Source organism: Sorex araneus, chromosome 3 (genome assembly GCF_027595985.1).
Source record: "Sorex araneus isolate mSorAra2 chromosome 3, mSorAra2.pri, whole genome shotgun sequence".
Classification (NCBI taxonomy): domain Eukaryota; kingdom Metazoa; phylum Chordata; class Mammalia; order Eulipotyphla; family Soricidae; genus Sorex; species Sorex araneus.
The window spans coordinates 141,423,602-141,447,355 of NC_073304.1; the positions used below are offsets into that span (position 1 = coordinate 141,423,602).

Consider the following 23,754-nt stretch of genomic DNA (forward strand, 5'->3'; position numbering starts at 1 on the left):
TTAAGCAAGTGCCTTGCCCACTCTCCTATCTCTCCAGCCCTAAGAAAACTCTATTAATAAAAATAGGTGGCAGGATGGATTTGGAGCAAAGGAAAAATTCCATCAGTAGCCCACAGATTAATAAGACCCAAAGTGATATCCTCCTCCCCCTCTGGCCCAAGCAAATCCCAATCTGTTTGAGAAAGTGCTGCTTCTGCCCAGGAACCAGCAGCTACCTCCCAGCAGTGTGTTGGGCTTTTGTCCACAGGCTAGTACTTAGGGAACACCTGTCTCAGGGTACACCAGAGACACTGAGTCCCAGAATGGGTTGCTAGGTGAGTTTCATAACTGCCCCCTCAGGGGTGCTGGAGAAAAAAGAACTCTGAGGTCTGCCTTCCTGTCTGACTCCTTCCCAAACACCCCATTACTTGAACATCCCCGAAAGAGTTATTGACTGGACATAGGGGAAGGAGTGATGACTGGGAAAGCTAAGGATAAGTAGAGAGGTGGAGAGCAAGGTGTCCAAATGCAAAGACAGATGAAGAAATGGGACAGGATCCTTGGAGAAGGGGCATGGGCTGTTGTAGAAATCCTCCGCTGGGGACATGTGAGCTCCTCACGCATGGGGATTACACGTGAAAGGATGTTTGCAGGCTCTCCCGGAGGCTTTCTCTCGCCGCCCGCATTCCGTGCTCTCAAGCCACTTCTCCACCCAGGACGGCTGTTGCCTTTGATGGACGAAGGAAAAACGGGGGCCAAGCTGGTTGCTGATTAGTTGCCATTTATACAATCTCCTGTCTCTCCCAGCTTTCTCCAACCCTCTCTCTCTCTCTCTCTCTCTCTCTCTCTCTGTATATATATATATATATATATATAACCACACAATTCTTTCTTCCTGCTGTGTCGTTTCCTCTCTCTCTCTCTCTCTCTCTCTTCTTCTTCTTCTTCTCTCCTTCTCCTTTAATATATCCTCTTCTCCCCACAGCTGCTTTTTTATACTTGCCAAGCCTCCCCAACTATGCCTCCTCATGGAAGTGTGATCAAAAATGTTTTTCCAGTTTACCCGACCACCAGCAATGCACAAGGGAAAAACAGCCCTTAAAGTGTGTTTCTCCTCTCCTTAGACCAGCAACTTGATTAACATCTTTAATTCTACTTTCTAATATTTACCATTCTGTATGGACACAGTAATCGACACTTTTAGTCTTTTAGGGTGACTCTCCTGGGAACATCTTACCACTGACTCAGACTACAGTACTCAGGCAGGATCAATCATTCCTAACCTCAGCAGGGTCCAAATCTAGTTATAACTTTTTGGATCATGACATAATTTGTCCATGACCAAGCTCTTAACTTATAGTTAAGCATCAGGACATTTTGACCAGGCCCTTTTGATGCCAGGGTAGCTAGCTCACCACTTGCCCTGGGTACATCCAGTCCCTCATCGGGACCCTGCTTTTGGGGATCTAGGAAGTAAGGGCAACTGAGGCTTAAGTCAAGAGAGCAGATGTACAGGAGGTACTATTATCTGGACTCAATCAACTCCTTAAGCCACAAGCTTGTCTTTTTAACTGTCTTCCTGTATCCATACAAAAAGCAATTGCTCTGAAATAACTAACCATGCAAAGGACATTAAGGAGAAGAGAAAGATAATATTTACAAGTCAGGTCTGATCAGGAGACAAAGGCAAGTGACAGGTTGGGGTGCAATCAAGAAACACAAGCTCCCAGTGGCCAGGGAGGAAGGGCAAACCAATGCCATCATACAGGCGGTGGAAGGTAAGCAGGTCTCAGTCCGTCTTCTGCAGTGCACACTCAAGAGAGCATTATTCGATTTGTAGTGCTGTGATTGGCGCCCCTGGAATGATGCATTGACAAAGGCCAGAATGGTGTCCTGAGATCAACACTGGGCGTGGCTAGCTTAAAGCACAGGTCTCCACACAGGCTTGCAGTCTGCGGGCAGCTGTCAAAAAGTGAAATGAGTTGGGAGGAAATAGACTTAAAGTTTACAACTTTCGTGTAAGCTGTGGTGAACCTCAAAACACACCAGCCTGCCTTGAACATGAAACTTTCTATTTTTCATCACCAGCAGATTGTTGTCATGCCTGATCTTGCCAAATTATGTCATTTTCCAGCAGAACTAGAAATTTAGGCCTTAAGGAGAAAAACATATATTTTTTTAACCAATGACAACAAATTCAAGTTTCGTCCCAGCCAATCCATGAACCAGATTAGTCAATGACTTGCTATGCAGTCACCTGTGGTTTAGTGATAGGTATCTAGACCTGTGTTTAGTTACCTGTGTTTAGAACTTAGATTTCCTCAACCAAACTGTTCATATGAGACAATGAGCTAGATTCCATGTAACAGGAGCTTATAAACCAGTCACCAAACTGAAGGTGATCACATACACAAATGGAACTCCTACTCTTGTGGAAGCTCTATCAAAGTAAAATCACTACTGTTTGGGGCCTGGAGAGATAGTACCCTGAGGAGAGCACTTTATTTGCCTGCCCCCTGTCTGAGTTTGATCCCCATCACTACCTAGGATCCCCTGAGCCTGCTAGGAGCGATCCCTAGAGTCAGGAAGAAGCCCTGAGCACTGCCAAGAGTGGCCAAAAATTAAATCATTACTGATTTGAAGCCAGTTAAAAGAAAGTGATCTATGGCTTGTTTCTTGGTGCTTCTTTTTCTGGATTCCACTTGGAGTCTTGCAGTTCAGCTACAAAGAAAGTTCGAATTGTGCAAGTTGGATGAGTGAAAATCATCTGCCCAGATTCTCACCTATTAGATGTTTCTTTAACTTGTTTTTCTTTTCCCTTCACTAGATCTTCCTGGTTCGTAAATCTACCAAAATGCAGAAGAAAGTCCTCTCCCTCCGCCTGCCCTGTGAATTTGGAAGCCCCCTCAAGGAATTTACCATAAAGGAAAGCACCTACAGTAAGTGGTCATTGGATGGCAGGGTCCTGGTTGATGGGGCTTTGAGTCTCCTGAGCCTGTGTAAGTGGAAAGAGCCTTGAGATGAAAACAGTCTGGCACAGTTTGGCACTGCCTCCTATTCACTGAATGGCTTACTTGGTGAACTTTGGTTTTTTCAGGTATAATGAGCGACAGCAGCCTCAGAGTTAAACAGTTTAGTTAAATACCCTATATGCAATGTATCCTTGGCAGATGGCAAGGCCTAATAGAGGCAACTTCTCATTCCCTTCCCTGTTAAGCAGAGCCCAGCTCCCAAGCCTGCTGATGACTAAGCTGCAAGGCAGGCTGCTGTGATTCAGCCTTTTAATGCTAAAATCCTGTGTCTGCACTTCTTTGTGGATAATGCTGGGGCAGACGTGTTCCTGTGTGTTCCCTCCGGGCAATCACTGTTCAGTCTTCTATCAAATGCATTAATCACAGGCAGAATCTAGGCCTCTGGAAAAAGTTAACTACCTAAAGTTTTGAAGGGAGGGGAATGCTCAGTAGCACTGGTTTTCTTTCTGCAATTCCATGCTTCCAGAAATGTGGTCTCAGGAGGCCAAGTTTTAAATAAACTGGGAACACTCAGTTCTGCTGGGCTGCCAGCCTCCAAGAAAGGTTAGGAAGTTGGATCTGCATCTCAAAGATGAAGGGATCATTAAAATCACAGGTTAGTGAGCAAAACCATTAAGGTAAATTTGGAATCCCTCAGCTTTCCCAATAATAAAACCAAGACCAGGAATCTCACTTACTCCCAATTTCAGCCTACTTAAGCCTCAGTCCCTGCATGTGAAGGAATGTATTGTATTGAGGCCAATTCAGGGCAGACAGAGAGGGGTAGGATGGGAGGGAGTTACTTAGCTTAGTACATAGGTACAGTCTGGCTGGGCCATATCACCTTTAACTCAGGCTGGAGGTGACATTTCTGACAAACATGACACCACCCAGCCTTTCAGTGGTCAGCCTCTCATCAACCTAAGACATGAACCTGGGTCTTGCAATGTTCTTCCTCCAAGAATTCCAAGGTCTCTGAGGCCAAGGAAACATTTCTTCTTATAAAGACATGAGCAGCTATTGAACTGGCAAGTGATTTATACCAGTTTATTTACATTAGGAGGCAGTCAGATTATAGATTCCAAAATGACCATTTTAAAGATAGTGAATTAAATAACAGAAGTGGGGGGAAAAGGTAATTCTGAGTTGCCTTATGAAAGCCTGCTAGCCAAGAAGGAATTGAGCTAACTTGTTTATAAATCTCTTAGAATATCCAACCAGAACTAGTTAGCCTGGAACCACTTCCTTTTCTCCTCTAAGTACAGCTGCTTTCCAAAAACCTTCCTAGTGTGCATGTGTGATGTTGGTCTCACCCCCTGAAAGTTTTTTGTCCCTATTTTGTCAAGGCCCCTACCACTTCCCCAGTCCTCCCTACTTCAGTTAATATAGTTGAAAGAGCTAGCGTGACAAAAGCATTAACCTGACCTTTCAGCACACCCCCACACGCTGGCCTCACCCTAATGGTCCCTGGGTGAGTTGGGAGAAGAAAGATTTGGTCAAGAAGGCATACAGACATTACGTGTCTGGATGAAGTGTTTTAACATGCTGACACTGTGATTTGGTTTCTCGCATCTGGAGGCTTCATTAAGAGTGCTCCATTTTGTCAGACAGTACCAAACTAAAGTGCAAAAAGAAGTTTTAGCAACAGGAACTATTTTTTCTGGCACAGTCTGTCAGATGATGCCCAAGTGTGAGATTTGGTGGTACATGCAACCAGATTTGGTGGGACATCCAAGAGTGAGCCACCAGTGATATGTGCTCTCATTAACTTTGATTACAAATACCACCTCCTATTTTATACACTACTGTCACATAACTTATTCCAGTTTTTATTTTATTATTATTAGAGGTGGGGATTGAGCCAGACCTAATGGTGCTTAAAGCTGTTCCTGGCTCAGGGTTCTCTCCTGGCAGTACTCAGGAATATGAGACACTGAAGATCAAATCAAGGTTAGCTGCATGCAAATTATGTACCTTACTTCCTATATTGTCTTTTTAGCTTTTATTCCAGTTTTTTAAATTTTTTTTCCCACTGTTACCCCTGTGGGGACAAGAGAAATACTATAATTGTCCATTTTACAGATAACAAAGGTTGAAAAGCTAAGCTACCCCACATTGGCTCCCTCTTAACTCATCACTTTGTGGTTTGTGTGTGTGTGTGTGTGTGTGTGTGTTTTCTGGAGTTTTTAGAGTGAATGTTGTATGTGTGTTTGTGTTTGTGGAGAGATGATGATTGCTGACACATGCCTAAAGCCATGGAACTGTTATATAAGCAAAATAATACAAACGAAACAAAATAAGTAAAAGTAAGGAGTGTTAACCTCCCCCCACCATGAACACAAGTAAATGAATATAGGGAAAATGATCTGATTAAGGAAATAAGGATTTATTCATAAAGCTGATGGTACATAGTATATTTTTGTTGCACCATGTGCCAGGATCTGTTTCATGATGTTTAATGGTTTTGTTTGTTTTGTTTTGGTGCCAGTGATTGAATCCAGGGTCTCCTACAGGCAAGGCAAATGCTCTACCAATGAGCTATATCCCTGGCCCATTTAGAATATTTCTGGAAGAGGGACTAGAGAGATAATACAGATGGTAAACTGCTTGCCTTGTCCATGGCCATCTGAAATCAATCCCTGGCACCCCAGGAGTGATCCCTGAGCACCTCTAGGTATAACCCTCTTCTTCCCAAGAAAATAATATTTCTGGAAGAATGACTACATGAGTAATATTTTGGTTGAGAAGGTGTGGCAAGTAAGTAGTTAGTAGTTATATATTTGTAGTCAAACCGCTCCCTTCCCTCCATTGATAATATGCACAAAATTGCACGCCATCTTTTTTGGGGAGTGGTTCACACCCAGTGTTGCACAGGGGTTACTCATGGCTCATACACTCAGGAATTACTCCTGGCAGTGCTTGGGGGGCCATATAGGATGCTGGGAATCGAATCCTGCATTTGAGACATGTGGGGCGTTCTGGAATGTGACAGCTCTTCATCTAGGAGGCTGGAGAGGTCGTGCAGCAGCTGCTTCCCTAGCACGGTTCTCCCTGTACCCCATATGGCTTCTGAGCAGTACCAGGAGTGACCCACAGAGCCAGGAATAGGCCTTGAGCAATTCTTCATAGGGAATTGAACCAAAAGCACATACATTGGAATGTTGTGTTTGTGCTCCAAGCTTTGTGCTCCCCTTCTCCCTCCTGTCTTTTCCAGAAGAGTTCAGGCTTGGCAAAGAGGAGTGTGGTCCATTCTAGGAGAATCAAGGATGATGAGGTTTTGATGTCTTCAACCCCTGTCCTGTGCTGATGGCCTCTCTCCAGCCAGTGAGGCTTTTGACCCCTGCCCAACTTTGTGTTCTAGCAAAAAAAAAAAAAAAAAGTTGTTGTGCAATTGCAGTCAGTGCTGGTCTGTTTACCAAGCACTGGAGCATGTGCTCCCAATGAGTCAGGGGCTGGACTCTAAGGCCATCCACTATTTACTGGTCTCTTCCTGACTCCCTCCATCCTCTTCCCAGCTGGTTCTAATAAGTAGCACTGTCGTTTGCCAGCTTGGAGACAGTCCCTACAAGAAGCACAGACTACCTGAGTGGGCCTTCCCTTGCCCAGACACACTCAGCAACACTCAGCTGGTTTTCCAAATCTCTTTTTCAGCCTTTTCCCTGGAAGGTTCTGGAATCAGTTTCGCAGATTTATTCCGGCTTGTTGCATTCTACTGCATCAGCAGGTAAGACCTCTTTGTCTCTTACAATTTTAAGAACCTGGCCCAGTGTGCAATATAATCAGGGCAGAGGGCTAGGGAAGATTTGCCATATTCTATGTCCTGAAAGGATCAAGAATCATTAACTCTTTTGTTTATGTAATTGATAAGATGGTCACTGAGTCCCACATGCCAAGATTAAGATCAAAGCTACCCAGGCCCCTGGAAGTGTAAATTCTCATACTTTCAAGCTGCTCACCCAGCTCCTTTCATCTCACCTCATCCAGCAGAAACCTGACATACATCCCTGTACATCTATGCAATCGTGCACACACAGAATGGGGCCCATGGAGTACACCCAGAACATGGAATGATCCCTATAGGTATTTTGGAAAACTCTCCAGGGAATGCAGTGTAGTCTGCAACTGGGACTTCCTTTAACTTGCCCAGAAAGTCCTACCTCCCTGCCCTTCAGGTCCACTGGGCAGTCTCCTGCCCTCTGATCGACTATTGTGACCACTTCAGTCTACACACAGTAAAACCACAAATCACAATGTTACCAAGAATCCGGGAGGTGTAAGTTATGGAAGGCTTTCTCTTTTCCGTCTCTTTCTATGTTTCTTTTCTTTGTAGACTTCACAGTGTTTAGAAGTCCTTTGCCTGCTGGGAAGCCCTTCCCTGCAGCATTAATGTCACTGCCTCCCCAGCCCTCTGCATTTCTGGCCATAGAGCAGAGGCCAATAAAATTACTAAGGCCATTTAATTTTATTTTCAATTTATTTTATTTTTAAATCTAGACACCATGCTTTCCTTCATTGTTTACAGTAAGTTTTCAGGTACACATCATTCCCACCTCCAATTCCACCACCCCTTATTCTTCCTCCACTGACTGATTCCCTACAACCCAACTTCTTAACAGATACGTCTTTTAAGTTTAATTGTTGGAGTTTGGGCCCCATGCTCCTGGTAGTGTGGATCCAGTGGTTTAGATACATACAGATTCTTTACCTTAGAGGGGTCTTGGGCACCAGGGCCACTTCTCACAACCATCATCCTTAAGCAGAGGAGTTTATTTGTATTTGTGTTATGTTCTTTTAAGTTAAGGATTTGGTTGTTTCTCAGATCCGAGGTAGATCCGTTGCTCTGTTGGGTTACCCTTCTAGGACAGGCACTAAGCTATTGTTCCTGGAGGTCACTCAGCCAATAGACAGGATAGACAATCCTGTCTATGGCCTCAGTAAGGAAAGGCACATCTGGGAGTTTTAAGAGATGCTGAGATGGGGCTAGAGAGATAGCACAACAGGTAAGGCAGTTTCCTTGCATGTGGCTGACGTGGGTTCGATCCCTGGTACCACATATGCTACCTTGGATACTGCTATTTCCCAGCCCCTCCCCCCAAAAGAGAGAGAATCTGACCAGCAGGGAAAAAACAAGGGCTTCATTTAGGATTGAACCAGATTCCAGTAAAATGGCCCTAGGATGTGCCACCTTATGGTTTGGTGGGCTCTTGGGCTACCTGTGTGAGAAAATCTGCTGCCTAGAAAGAGGAAGACAGTACAGAAGCTGCCTAGGGTCCATTCCAGTGATGGAGATCACTTCACTTCTTGGTTCAGTTCAGTTCCTAGGAGTGAATTTCAACACTCCCTAGTGGGCCAGAGGTAAAGCTGGTCCGTATATACTCTTCACAATTTGCTTTTTAGTGATGATTGTGTGGCTGTTGTGAAAGACCTCAGCTCACCAAAGATACCATCTCTTTCCCCTCAGTGTTCATGACAGGGTGGAATATCTGCGGTCTGGGATTGTTTGATGATTGAAGAATATAGAGTACCCGAAAGTCTTTTGTAAACTACAAAGCATGATAGCAATATAACGTGCTTACAGAACAATGCCACTTTGAATATTTTGTGACTGAAACCTGATTCATTTCCCCTTTTCCTTTTATTTTGTTTTTGCTATTTTTCCCCTTCAAAATGCAAAGGGTTTTTATGTTTTTGTTGCTCCTTTTGTGCTACATATCACACATTGCTCACAATCTGTGTTTCAAATCATCAGTTGTTGATCTGACCAAATCTTGTCAAAGAGAGTTTTGAAATCTGTAGGTTGATTCTTAGTATGTAAATATGTGCAGACAGAGAGTGATTCGGGTTGACAGCTCTAGTGTCTACATACACAGAATGCAGGTGCAAATTGGCAGTGGATGAGAGAATAATGCATCAGTGAGCGTATGATTTGCCACATCAAGAAAGTACATGGAGGGGCTGGAGCAATAGCACAGTGGGTAGGGGGTTTGCTTTGCATGCGGCTGACCCGAGTTCGATTCCCAGCATCCCATATGGTCCCCTGAGCACCGCCAGGAGTAATTCCTGAGTGTAGAGCCAGGAGTAACCCCTGTGCATAGCCAGGTGTGACCCAAAAAGCAAAAAAAAAAAAAAAGAAAGTACATGGAAAAGTACAGCTAAGAGTACTGATAGTTATGCAAACCTTGGTTTCCAATGTGCAGTAGATCTATCAATTTAGTAGAAGCAGTGAAGTACACTTCTTCAAGAAGAGAACCTCTTTTCAAACTTCAGTATGCTGGACAGTCGTGGGTTTATGTTTATGTTTATCAGAGGGTCTGGAGTGGCTCCCTAGAGTCTATAGCTCAGTGTTTCCAGCTGGTTTTGTTGCTGATGATGCTCCAATTATACCCTGAATATCAATCAAGGAACTAGAGGAAATAATAATAATTATAGTTCTATGAGAGGAGAGTCTGAATCTGTGCTAGGCACTGTCCATGCATAATTTTTAATCCTTATGGCAATGCTGAGATAGAGAATCATGAAGACTCTGGCTCAGAGAGAGTGAAAGACTTGCCTCCATCATTAAATAGCAAGTATAGGACCTGAATTGCCTTGATGTCAAAACCTCATTGTCCGCTACCCTATAAAGCTACACTTTGGAGTCCCCTCCCAACTTCATTTCATACTGACCCTGTGCTGGGTTCCAACATACCCTGTCTGTGTCATCTTATGCTCCCAATCTGTGAAGAGTAGATATAAAAGCTTCCTTTCAGGGCATATGTGTATTCCACACCAGTTAAATGCTTAGCACAATGCATCAGCGGGTGGGCAATAATGTTTCCACCTTCCTTTTAGATATACAATACAAAATCAAAAACTAATCTGGACTGTGTCTCTACTGAAACTCTTGGCTCAAATATTTACCCATAAAATGATAGCTCTAATGTCTGTCTTATGAGGCTTAAACTCAAGACCCTGTAAATAACCTGCTGCAGGTGAGCAGGAAGTGCTTTCTGTGTACACGCATGCATGTGAGGAAATGATGCTCCTTTGCACCCATAGCTGACACAGCGGGAGAGACTCATACCCAACATCTAATTTTCTAGTAGTTCAAAGCCTAAAACTAGCCATTACCAAATGACAGGTGTGGTTTCCTATCACATATGTTATTAAGAAAACTCCAAACCAGCTGTGTGATGTTTAGACTTCAGGTGCAGCATTGGGCCAGGTCAAGCCTAAAATAAACACAGACTGGTTTTGCATATGTGGTTTTCCTCTAAAGTTATGTCGAGAAAGTTGATTTCAATAAAGTCCGTTGAGCCATGGAAACAGATACTTGTGTGGTGCTTTGTTAGAAAGTTCTGGTTCCCATAAATCAAACTAAATATTGTAATTAGGGTCACTGCCTCCCCTGGGTCATACCATGGCTATTACAAATCCCACCAGATTCTCCACCTGCTTCAGCTAGAACAGATACAAGTGGACAAGGAGGGGAGGTGAGCACATCAGGACACAGGTGGAAGGATCCCATGGACGCAGGAGGGCCAGGACAGGAGAGCCAGGAAAGGGGAATTCTGACCACTGACTCCTTACATTCATATGGTAGCACCTTTGCTCACATGTGACACCATTGCCTTCATTCATGTTGTACTCTTTTTATTGAACTTACTAAGTTGTTATTCACTGTCAATAACTTCAAGGGTCCATTATTCTCTGGCCATCCAGAAACAACATGATTCAGTCTTTTAATGTTACCTAATTTTCTCTAAGCAACTATTCAGGTTTATCTTGTATTAACAGGAAGGCAGAAGTTCCAGGGTTGTCCCTTCCATCTCCCACAGTGACCACATGTGCTGTTCTCTGCACATACCAGCTCTCTTTTGCCCTGGATGTTTGCTCCTGCTGCTCCCTCTGCCTGGAAGGTGCTTTCCATCATGGTTCGTTCTCTGGACACCTTGAGGTCACCAGCCAAATGCCACCTACACACGGGCTTCCCTGCAATTCTTTCTTTTCTCCCCTTTTGCACTTTACTTATAGGTAAATGTCACATGTCCCTTTCTCATAGTCTCAAATTTGCCTATTTGTTTTTTATTGTCTTTGTCTACTTGAATGAAATTCCATGCAGGGACTTCGGTCTCTTGTTCACCAGCACTTGGAACAGTGGTTAGCACATAAACATTTATTGAAAGAATGGGTTATTTTTTGTTAATCAGACGAATACCACCTCTAAGAAAATAACTCCTCGTTGTTTAAGTCACCGTTGTTATCAAATATGTATTCATTCATTCATTGCAGAGATCCATTTTTCTTGTCTGGATTGGCTTAGTCTTCAGTTTTAGGGGAAACTCACTAATATTCAAAATAGAGTATTAACCCTTGTCTATGAAAATAGACAAAAGGGCTGAGTCCTTCTTTGCCCTTTCTGAGGCAGAGGTCACCGTCTGTATCTTTACTAGTGATGACTAAGCCCTCTAATAACCAGACCCTGACTCAGTTGCCGTCTATTGAGATGATTGCTTTGTGATGTATGATTCAAGTGTTTGCCAGGCTTATACTGAAGCCAGCTGATGTTGGGCGGGGCTGCTGCAGGAGGTTCTTTACACTTGTCTTCCTGCACAAACTTCAGTCCAGGGGGAGCAGCTGCAGTAGCACTGCCTGAGAGCTTGGCAGAAATGCTGAATCTCCAGCCCTGTCAGACCTCCAGAATCAGAGTATTCAGCTTGACAAGAGCCCCGGGGATTCATGCATTTCATTTAGAGAAGCACTACCTTAACACAAGAAGTTCTGTCTCCACACAAAGGACAATGCACAGAATCTAGCTGGAAGAATTCACAAGTAAATCTATCAGATATTTATTAACTGAGAATAGAATCTGCTATAGAAGACAATGGGTTAGTAAATCTCAATGTAAGATTATACATTTTTTCCCAAGGAGTTGGATTCAACATTCAAAACATCTTGTAAATTGGCAATATAATAAGTTATTCAGATATTAGCTCTAAATGGCTTTGAGCTACCCAGCAGGGGAATTTGGTCCTCACTACAGACACCAACATTGGGCAGCCTCATCTTTCATTATCTCTAGAGTATGATAAATTTTGGCAGGGATTGTATCCTAGATTTGGATATGATGTGGTCAGTCTACTTAGGACATTTAAAATAGTTAAATTAAAACATCTTTAGCATAAAAACAAAATCAAGCAAAGGGAACAAGACAAATAGTTATAAATATTCTCTCTGTATGTGTGTCTCTCTCTTTTAAATCAGGGATGTTCTGCCATTTACCTTGAAGTTGCCTTATGCCATTTCAACAGCCACGACTGAGGCTCAGCTTGAAGAATTAGCCCAGCTGGGACTAAGTAAGTAGATGCCCCTACCCAAGAAATGAGTTCATGAACAGAGTCTAATGATACATAGCTAAAGCAAAAAAAAATTTCATCTCCATCACAAAACCTAGGTCCATTATCCCTGAATCATACTTTCTGAGAGTCTTTTTCCAAGTCAAACATTGCATAAGCTCTCCAAGTTCAGAGACTAAGTAACTGGATTTCACATCTCCCTAGCTGCTACCATCAGTGAGTTTGGCTATAGAATATTTCCAGGTCCTAATGAAATGTTGCTTTCTATAATGTCAAGTTTTTCTGTGTTATCATACTGGGGAAAGATGGTGCTTGGTGGAAAGGAAAAGACAACACAATATAACTCATGTGCCTTGGTTTTGTTCTAGAAGAACACATGGGTATTGATGCATGTCTACTGAGTGGCATTTGACAGCACAGGCAGAGGCACCTATGTCTTACTTCCTCTTCATTTATTTGATCCTAGACTTCCTATGTGGCCCACATCCCTTACCTACCATTGCATCTGTGCTCTGGCACTTGCTTCACAGCTGAACATTCAATTTCTCTTTTTGTTGCCACAAAACCTACTACTGTTCAACTGCACAGAAGCTAATGATGGACCCTAACATACTGCTCTCCCAGTTTCACTTTTCTGTTCCACTGCCATGGAAATTCCATGTGAATTTTTTCAGAGGGTGGGAGGCAAGATTACTTCTAGATGAGGAAAACAACTCAAGATCTTAGGATCTTTGTTTTCAAACAGATTTGCAATCAGACCAAAGTATGTTAATAAGAGTTTGGGATTTACAAATGTCAAGATTCCTAGAATCTAGAAACTGACACTTAGCCCAGCAAATAATGACATATGTGTTCTTTTTTTTTTTTTGCATATTTTCCCCTTACACTTAATAACTTATTTTGAAGTGGGTGACATTTCTAAGAGAGCCTGTATGTAGAGCCTATATTCACAGAAAAGCCTGGAGGCAGCTTCAAATACCCTGAGAAAATACAGATTGCTTCAGAAGAACTGCCACACATTTCCAAGGCAGCTTGGATAGGCAATTTAGTATAGGATTGTGGAAAAGAGTCTTGATAAAAATGAGATGGGTGCATTATACCTTGGAAGAGTTTTATATACATTTGGAGAGAATTTAAAACATATCTTAAATTTAAGTAAGTATAATCACTAGATTGTAGCACTGGAGCACTGTCATGCCGTTGTTCATCAATTTGCTCGAGCAGATACCAGTAACGTCTCCACTGTGAGACTTGTTGTTACTGTTTTTGGCATATCCAATACGGCACAAGTAGCTTGCCAGGCTCTCCGAGAGGGACAGAGGAATCGAACCTGGGTCAGCTGCATGCAAGGCAAACGCCCTACCCACTGTGCTATCACTCAGTTTTTGTTTTGTTATGTTTTTGTTTGGGGGCCACCACTGGCAATGCTCCTGGATTACTCCTGGCTCCAGGGTTACTCTCAGAAATTACTCCTGGCAGTGCTTAAAGGACTATATGGGATGCCGGGGACTAACCCGTGTCTACCATGTAAAAGACAAGTGCCCTACTCACTCTACTCTCTCTCCAGCCTGAACTAAGTGATTCTTAAGGACATGACTCTGAGTTGGGTGGTCAGTGTACAGAGTATGTTTCCACCATGGCTGATGAACTGAAGTACAGAGATAGCACTTTGTTCTGCAAAGATCAAGGGAAAAATAACTTCGAGCAACCACTAATCAGAAGTAAATGAGGCCAAATTAATATATTTTCCTTGTTATGAGAAATTCACATATTTGCTCATTTGACAAACACAACTAGAAGGTTGGCACTGGACCCTGCATCAAAGGTTTAGAATGCAATAATCATGACCATCTTCTCTTCCTGTACCACTGGGGCTTAGGTCTATATGGAATAAACACATCCATGTGAGCCAGGTGTTCTGTACCTTTTAAAGCCTGTTGCTGTGGCAATAGAAATCTAGGCAGATAGGCTGGAGAGACAGTACCAGAGATAAGGCATTTGCCTTGCATGTCACCTACACAGTTCTATCCCCGGCACCACCGATGTTCCCCGAGCACTGCCAGGGGCCACTTATAAGAATAGGGCAGGAACAGTCTCTGAGTGCCTCTGAGTGTGACCCAAATCCCCTAATACCTCCCCCGAAAAGAGACAGAAATCTAAGGAGAACCCAAAGGTAATGGGATCAGGGGCTGGAGCGATAGCACAGTGGGTAGGGCGTTTGCCTTGCACGTGGCCGACCCGGGTTCTAATCCCAGCATCCCATATGGTCCCCTGAGCACCGCCAGGAGTAATTCCTGAGTGCAGAGCCAGGAGTAACCCCTGTGCATCGCCGGGTGTGACCCAGAAACCAAAAAAAACAAAGGTAATGGGATCATTTCCACTGAGATCTAGACTGGCAAATAGAAGTAGATATAGGAAGTAGTATATAATTTTTAATTTCTGGTCTCTGTAATAAAGAAAAATTTGAAAAAAATTAATTTTTATAATTTAATATATTACTTGTTACTGTTTTTGGCATGTTGAATACGCCACGGGTAGCTTGCCAGGCTCTGCCATTCGGGCGAGATACTCTTGGTAGCTTGCTGAGCTGTCACAATGGAGACATTACTGGTGCCTGCTCGAGCAAATTGATGAGCAATGGGATGACAGTGATTGATACAGTGAATTTAATAGATTATATCTAAAATATGATTTTAGTATACAAATAAATTTGTATCAATGAAGGATTTTATATTACTTATTTTTATAGCAAATCCCTATTTAGGCACTACAAGTTTATCAGAAATATAATATCATGATTACGATCACGATGACAAAATCCCGTTAGTCATCGATTTCTCGAGCAGGCTCAGTAACCTCTCTATTCGCCCTTTCCCTGAGATCTTAGAAGTCTCTCTCGACTCGGCCCTCCCAGTGATGTAGCACTGGAGGCTCTTTCAGGGTCAGGAGAATGAGATCCAGCTTGTTACTGGATTTAGCATATGAATACACCATGGGAAGCTTGCAAGGCTGTCCCATGTGGGCAGAAAACTCTCAGAAGCTTGCCAGTTTCTCCCAGAGGGAGAAGTATGCTATAAGATATCATGTGGCCGCAAAGCGGCCGCGTGCGCTTCTGGGAGCTCACTTTTAAGTCTCTGGATGTTGGCTGTTGATGGTATTACACACACCTGGGTTCCTCTGCCAGTACCTTCATGCGTGAGGCCCCCCCGAATGTGTGGAGAGGGGCCTCGAGCATGGCTGTAGCTAGGTTCCAGTGGTCTTCAGCTGCCGGGAGCTCTGCTCAGGGTGGGGAGGGAAGCTGGAGCCCATCCCCTCCGAGGGGCCCCGGGGAAGACAACCAGGCATGCAGGGAAGAATCTCTGTCCTTCAGACCTGTCCTTCATCAGAAATATAATATATGCTTGTAAATTTTATAAAATTTGCCATTGAGAAATTAGATTCTCATACCCAAGGCCCAAGGTTATTTAGAAAACTTTTTATAAACTGACTTGAGAATTAGTTTTTTCTTGTTTTGTTTTGTTATTTTTTTGCTTTTTGGGTCACATCCAGCGATGCTCAGGGGTACTCCTGGCTTTGCACTCAGGAATTAACCCTGGTGGTGCTCGGGGGAACCATATGGGATGCTGGGAATCGAACCTGGGCCCGCCATGTGCAAGGCAAACGCCCTACCTGCTGTGCTATGACTCCAGCCCCTGAGAATTAGTTTCTTAACTTACATTGTTTGCTATTAAATACATGAGGGGGAGAGAGAGAGATAGAGAGGGGGGGAGAAGAAAGAGGGGAGGAAGGAGAGAAAGTACAGCAGTGAGGTGTTTGCCTTCCATACTGCAGGCCCTGCCCAACCCAAACAGCACCGCATATGGTCCCCCAAGTGCTGCCTGAGTGATTCCTGAGCACAGAGCAGAAATAAGCCCTGAGCACTGTTGGGTGTAGCCTCCCCTCCAGAATTTCTTGCCATTAAAATAAAATTTTTAAATTATTTCCTCCAACACACTAAGTAGATTTCTAGGTCTCAGTGGCCACAGCCCGGGCTAACAGTAGGAAGAACAGGCACAGGCAGGCACAGGAGCACCAATATCGGAGCAGGTGACCCTGCAGCCACGACCGGGCCAGGGCTCCCAGCTCACACCTCTCCCGGCACCAGAAGCTGCCGCTTCAGCCCTTGGGGGAAAAGCACATTTTTCAGCAAACCCCAGTCAGAGAGAGAACAGCCTATCCAAGTGGAAAGGCAGCAGACATTTGGCATCCCTGCCTCCCTGGACTTGCCTGAAAAAGAGACACATCTGTAAAAGCGCACAGGACATGTGGATGCAGCGGGCGTTGGGAGGGGCTGAGGGGCATGTGGAGGATGTGGGGTTTGGGAAGGACCGGCAACAAGCCCTTACAAATGATGGCAGATCTCACACTTAACATTCGCCTAAATTTCTCACACACGCACGCACACACCATACACAACACCTTTTTTTTTCATGATGGGACCCATGACTTTACTCCTTTTGAGGTTTTCATGCTGAATATGTAAAACTTAAATTGTGCAATATCCTCCCTCTCCCCACCCCTCCCCCGCCCCCATCATCAGGACCAGATGTGGGGTCTGCCTGTTAAAGGGCAACAGTAGGTTGGGGCAGAGAGCGACACTATAGCAGGAGCAAGGTGCTTGCCCTACACGCAGCAGACCTGGGTTTGATCCCAACACCCCAGGCCTTGTGAGAAGCCATCCCTGAGTGCAGAGCCAGGAGAAAGCCCTGGGCGCCGCTGGGTGTGCATCCCCTGTCCCACCAAAATAGAAAAAGAAAGGGGGGGAATATTTTAAAAATGAAATTGTAGGGTGGGCACCGCCAAGAGAAGTTGATGAAAGGGTCTTGCTGCTTCGATGGAGACCCAGAATTTGTACAGCAAAATGGGAGCGTCCTCTACGTCTTCCCAGCTGCCATGATGATTCCAAGTTCTCTTTTCCTTACCTGAGAAAAGGCGGGGCTGGAGTTCCGTGAGAGCCAAGTCATTTGCCCAGGGCTTTGTCAGTGGGAATCCCCGGAGTCTCCCGGGAGCCTGCTGCCGGTGTGGCAGCGCCTCCTCCCCTTTCCAGTAAGGGACCTCAAAAGTTAGCCGCTGAGCAAGGCCGGGTGCGGCGCCCCTGTCCCAGGGCGCGTGTTGTCGGGCTAGTGTGCTTTTTGACGGGTGCGGGGCGGCCTGAGTGTACTGTATTTACATTCTTGTGTTCACTGATAATGACTTTCAGATTTCTGGAGCTCTCCAGCTGACAACAACCCCCCCAACCCTCCACCTCCCCATAGGCCTGTCTCCGGCGCCGTGCGCCCCGCGGCGCGCCAGCTCTGCCTGGTGCATGGACTGCACGGCCTGAGGACGCGCGCGCCCGCGGCGCTGGAGCGGGGCCGGGGCGGCGGGGCGCTGTGCTTCGTCAACCCGCTCTTCCTGGAGGTGCACAGCCGGGACCTGCCGGGGGGCCCGCATGGGCCCGCGCCGCGCCCGCCTCCGCCGCGGCCCCCGCCGCCCGCGGGCCCCGGCTGCACGCCCGAGACCCCCGCCGGCCTGCCCGGGACCCCCGCCGGCGCGCCCGGGACCCCCGCCGGCCTGCCCGAGACCCCCGACGGCCTGCCCGAGACCCCCGCCGGCGCGCCCGGGACCCCCGCCGGCCTGCCCGAGACCCCCGCCGGCCTGCCCGAGACCCCCGCCGGCCTGCCCGAGACCCCCGCCGGCCTGCCCGGGACGGCCGGGCCGCGCGCGCGCGGGGACGCGCCGGGGAGCAGAGCGCCGCCCGTGCCGCCGCCGCGGCTGAAGAAGCAGGCGTCCTTCCTGGAGGCGGAGGGCGGCGCCAGGGCCCCGGCCGAGGCCCGGCCGCGCGCGGGCACAGCTGGCAGCGCGGGGGGAGCCCCGCCCGCCGCGGAGGCCGGCCCGGGACCGCGGCCCCCGTGGCATGGAGGCGGGCAGAGACTGAGCGACATGAGCATCTCCACGTCCTCCTCCGACTCTCTGGACCTGGAGCGCAGCATGCCCTTGTTCGGCTACGAGGGCGACACCGCCAGCAGCCCGGAGGACTACGACGGGGAGAGCGACCAGGAGACCATGGCCCCCCCCATCAAGTCCAAGAAGAAGAGGAACAGCTCCTTCGTGCTGCCGCGGCTCGTGAAGTCCCAGCTCCGCAAGGTGAGCGGCGTGTTCAGCTCCTTCATGACCCCCGAGAAGCGCATGGTCCGCAGGATCGCCGAGCTGTCCCGGGACAAGTGCACCTACTTCGGCTGCCTGGTGCAGGACTACGTGAGCTTTCTGCAGGAGAACAAGGAGTGCCACGTGTCCAGCACGGACCTGCTGCAGACCATCCGGCAGTTCATGACCCAGGTGAAGAACTACTTGTCTCAGAGCTCCGAGCTGGATCCCCCCATCGAGTCGCTGATCCCCGAGGATCAAATAGGTAAGTGCCAACTTTAGTGCTCTCTCTCTCTCTCTCTCTCTCTCTCTCTCTCTCTCTCTTTCTCGTTTTGGGTTACACCCAGCAGTGCTCAGGGGTTACCCCTGGTTCTGAGAGATCATTCCTGGCAATGCTCAGGGGACTATCTGGGGTGCCAGAGATAGAACCCAGCTGTGTGCAAGGCAAGCACCCTACCCACTGACTGCACTAATGCTCCAACACCTCGATCTCATTTTTTTTTCTTCAGATTTTTTTATTAGTGAATCACCGTGAGGCACAGTTACAGATTTACAAACTTTCGTGCTTGTGTTTCAGTCATACAATGATCGAGTACCCATCCCTCATTTTTAAGTAGATAAATTACCAGAGTATCAGGATAGGGCTCTTTGAATTGCTTCTTTGGGATGAAGCTTTCTCCAAAGATCAAAAGCGGCCAGCCTTCCACCCTGCTCCTGAGTGGAAGCAGAGTCTAACTGTAGACCTCCCTTCGTCCGGAAAGAATTGCTCCAGAGCAAACTGGGCTGTGTTAGGGGGAGCCCCTGATGAGCCTTCACAGGGACTGTGTGCTGTGTGTGTGTAACATATCTGCGGAGCGTTTTCTTCCAGTGGGTCTCCTGTATCTGTGCTCTCTCTAGAGGCAGCGGGTGTTTGGTGTGGTTGGGTTTGGGAAGTAAAGTTTTTACCGAGGTGTAGTGGGCTGTCAGAGTGTGCAGCCATGGACACAGTGGACATGTCTGTCTACTGAGCTGCAGCTCAGGAAGCCTAACTTGACTGACCTCCACTAATCCTGAGGGATACTCATCCGATGGATCTTCTTTTCAGGAGAACTCCCCACCCCCACTGTTATTTTGGAATAACCCTTACCTCCAGCCCACGCCACTGCCAAAAATAAAAATAAAACGGAAAATGTGTTTCACGTAGCTTTAATAGAAGTGGCTTGGACTGCAGATCACGTGGAAGGTGTTTTCTCCAAAGCCCAGAGTATAAATACTTTCTCCATAACCTCACTAAAGGGGTGATTGGTTCATAGTTGCTGTAGCAAGAAAAATTTGAATGTGGCAAATCCTCCTTTTTCCAGGGCAAGAGTACTAAAGGGATGGGGATGTGTGTGTGTTGTTGTTGTTGTTGTTTTAATTGTTTTAATTTCAGGTTGACTCTAAAGGCTATTTTCAAGGGATCTTCACTAGGGAGCAGAAGCCAAAAGAGCTATCAAATATTTACAGGCACTTCTTAAAGTCATACCCGAATGTCTTAGTTTGGTGAAAGTAGTAAACAGTGTGTGGAGGGTGGACTCTGTCTCTCTCTCTCTGTTTGTGTGTGTGTGTCTCTCTCCCTTTCTCCCTCTTTTTCCCCCTCCTCCTTTAAATGAGTTTCAGCAGCTCTTTGATTTTTCTCACAAAGGAATCAAAGCCTTGTTTGTTTTCTTGTGGTCTGAGCTGGGTTGGCTGGGGCGTGGTTAGAGCGCGGGTGTTGCTGAAAAGAGGGGCTGGAAGGAATGTGCCCTTGGATGTGCTCTGGAATTGAAATCAAGACTTCCAAGAGAAGGCACAATAGCCAGGCAAGCCACCGCTTTCCCTGTGCCCCCGGATCCCAACCCCTAGGGGAGAGCAGCGTAGACTTAACCTTTACAAGAACCCCTAAACCTGCAGGACACACTTCTTGGGGGCCAGAGTGAGGAAAGCAAGGCTGGAGCTGATGTCAGCCCTGAGCTATGTGCCGTGGACAGCTAGCAGCCCACAGAGAAAGGCGGCAGAGACACAAAGCCGCCAGCCAGCGCCCGGGGCGCCGACCGGAGTGAGGTTCGGAGACAGCACTCGCTCTGAGAGTACCAGGGCTCATTTTCTTTAAAAAAATAGGCCAACAGGGACCTTGCTACTGCTACCAACTTCAGCCCTAAGGTGATTCCAGGGAGGCTGGAGCTGTGGAGCTCCTCATTCAAGACAGGCAACAGTCCAAGTGACTTGAGTGGGACCTGGCCTTACCTGCTAAATAAGGCAGGCCTCCAGGGTCACGGGGAAAGCAGGCTTTTGCCAGGTGGAGCTGTTTGGACCAAGGTCACAGCTGCTAAGGACTCTCTAAAGACTTTGCATTTCTGTTGTAGTAAAATCAAAGTCTTTGTTTTCCTAACCTCACCCCTGGCTGCAGTGTGCATTCAGTAGTGTAGGGAATTGGAGTCACAAGTTAAACTGCTGTCCGCGCCTGGACTAAAGCTCTTTGAGGGGTTCAGGGGGTGCCCTTTCTAAGCCATGCCGCATTCTTGTTGGCTTATTTTTCTTTTTTCAAACTTTCACATTAAAGAAGGCTTTTCATCTTATATATCACTTCACCAGAGTAATCATAATCCTCCTTTTAAAGTACAGTGAACTTCAAGAAGTGTAGCGTGGTGCTGGGCTTTTCAAACTCCGAGGAAAGTGTGTCAGAGCATTAGAGAGGCTAACTTGGGAGATTCATCACAGACTTTACGGGAGGGAAAGAGCAACTCTTATAAAACCAATCCCTCCTAACTGTGCAAATCACTGAACTAGGATTCTAGTAGGAACATTGATTTATTCTAGCTATGTTTTGCATATTCTTAAATAAAATACTCTTTAGTTTGCTAAATCTTTGGTAATAAAGCAACTCCTTTAAGCCTTGCAACCAACTCAAGGTTGGTGCATTTTTAGGCATTGCTTATTTTTTGGAAGTCCAGGAGTAGAAGCCAGGCAGGATCTGTAGAGCGACTTGCGGAAGGATTGCTGTAATTTGGAGTACCTGGACTCCATCTAGATATTCTTTTTCAGTTGCCTACTCACTCCTGCCATGTCTCACTTCCTGGGAGGGTGTAATTCACATTGAATTTCATCTCCACAATCCCAGTAGTCAAATTTGTCACTCACAGATGGCGACTAATATTCTAAAAGCATTTCAAGAATGCCAGTTGGGGTTTTCTGGGTTTTTTTTCCCATAATGTTTTCCCCATAATTTCTGAAGGAGGATCTGGGGATTTAAATTTAAGGCCTAGATTTATAGAATGTGCATCCTGAAATTAAGGGAATTAGAGTTAGAGGAGGTGTTTTATTGGCTTGTCCCATATAGAATTAAAACTAGCCTTCATATGTGAAAAATGACCATATCATTGTCTGCGTACCTCTTTAGTATATCTAGAATGGCTAATTTGTCTTCTTCAAAGAGTGGTTTATCAGTTTTCCAGAGAAAATACAACTGAAAAAACAAAAGTTCTCGTCCACTAGCACTTTTTCCTTGCTACTGCTGCAACTCTTCAGATCTGTACTTTCTAGACCATTATTAAAGATAAACTTAATCTCAAAAATGAAAATTGCAACCCTAAGAGGTTGTATCCCTGTTAGGATAATTTAAAGTACTTCTACCCCAAACCTACCATTTAGAAATTCTTTAACAAATATTAGTACATGGACATCAGCTTAACTCTCTTGATCAGAGAATGAAGTCAGAGAGAGTGAGATGTGAGTTTTCATGCTAGTCAGTTCTATACATTCCAAGACCACATAATTATGTTTCATACATGGACAGCAATCCGCCAACTTTCACTTCCTGCCCTCAGCCTCAGTGTGGTGCATAGAATAAACAGATATTTTAACAGAAAGGACATACATATTTTAGTCCTACTTAAAGCCCTGGGGTTAGTAAGTTCTTGGATAAATGAGGTATACTCATAACTGGTGTTACACCCTAAAAAGTAGAGACAGGATATGATATTATTCCCCATTACAACATGTGTTCCCCATTGGGAATTTTCATATCCTACCATTTTTTGTTTCAGTCTTTTCAACCAATAAGGAAAAATTAGCCCAAAATTTCTGGTTAGTGAAATCGCCATTTTGTAGAACTTGCTGCATTCTTGTGGTTAGTGTTTTGATTTTACTCAAGTAAAACCATTTTTATTTCTGGTTTGATGTTCATCTTGGAAAAATTCCTTTGTTTTCTAGTCTTCAAATAAAACAAAATTTCTCCAAAAGTGCTCATTCAAATTCCAAAAGTGCTCATAATTCTATATTTCATTCAACTGCTCACCGCAGATTATCACAACAATGCAAAAAAGTCAACTATTTGTATTGTTAAAAGTCAGTAGACCAGTAGATGTGGGGCTGGAGTGATAGCACAGCGGGGAGGGCATTTGCCTTGCATGTGGCTGACCTGGGTTCAAATCCCAGCATCCCATGTGGTCCCCCAAGCACCGCCAGGAGTAATTCCTGAGTGCAGAGCCAGGAATGACCCCTATGCATCGCCAGGTATGGGGCTGGAGTGATAGCACAGCGGGTAGGGCGTTTGCCTTGCACGCGTCCGACCCGGGTTCAAATCCTAGCATCCCATATGTCCCCTGAGCATGACCAGGGGTAATTCCTGAGTGCAGAGCCAGGAGTAACCCCTGTGCATCGCCAGGTGTGACCCAAAAAGCAAAAAAAACAAAACAAAAACAAAAACAAAACATCACCAGGTATGACCCAAAAATTTAAAAAAAATAGAAATAAAATTAAAAAGTCAGTAGACATAAATAAGACCATGATATCTTGCTTTCTCTAATATCTGTAAACTAAAATGAATATTCTTTTCTAATGAGTATTTTGATGATTTTAAGAGTATTCTTTAACTCAATTTCCTCTTATTGCAAAGGTAATATCATTTTATGTTTACATGTGTAGGGGTTTATTTGTTTTTAATAGAGATATAATACTGAAATGTGGTTACACATCAGTGACCATAGCATGAATAAGAAAAAAGATTTGAAGTGATTCCCTAAGAATAAAACCAGTTAATTTTGAAGTCTGGCTCGTACTTAAATATCTGGTTTAAATTATTTCTTGCTACTTTTAGATAAGGAATTATTTTAAGAAGTATGACCAGAGAGGTATAGTCATGCTCAGGAGAGATTAAAACCTTGACTGATTTCTATTCTAGTCCAGGTGGTCAGATCACCTGGAAGAAGAGAATGTCCTCACAGTCAGCAAGAAAAGAGAAGTGTGGGAAGTAACTTCCTGCAGTA

The 23,754-nt window shown here is 45.4% G+C and overlaps 1 protein-coding gene across 8 annotated transcripts in view; it reads left to right on the plus strand.

Moving 5' to 3' along the window:
* RIN2 (Ras and Rab interactor 2) overlaps positions 1 to 23,754 on the plus strand; it is a 299,434-nt gene that overhangs the window by 254,002 nt on the left and 21,678 nt on the right. For all 8 annotated transcript variants that reach the window (XM_055131456.1, XM_055131458.1, XM_055131462.1 and 5 more), the window contains 4 exons: positions 2,807 to 2,918; positions 6,642 to 6,714; positions 12,234 to 12,325; positions 17,565 to 18,755. In XM_055131456.1, coding sequence (XP_054987431.1) covers positions 2,807 to 2,918; positions 6,642 to 6,714; positions 12,234 to 12,325; positions 17,565 to 18,755 — 1,468 coding nt within the window. The remainder of the gene's footprint in view (positions 1 to 2,806; positions 2,919 to 6,641; positions 6,715 to 12,233; positions 12,326 to 17,564; positions 18,756 to 23,754) is intronic.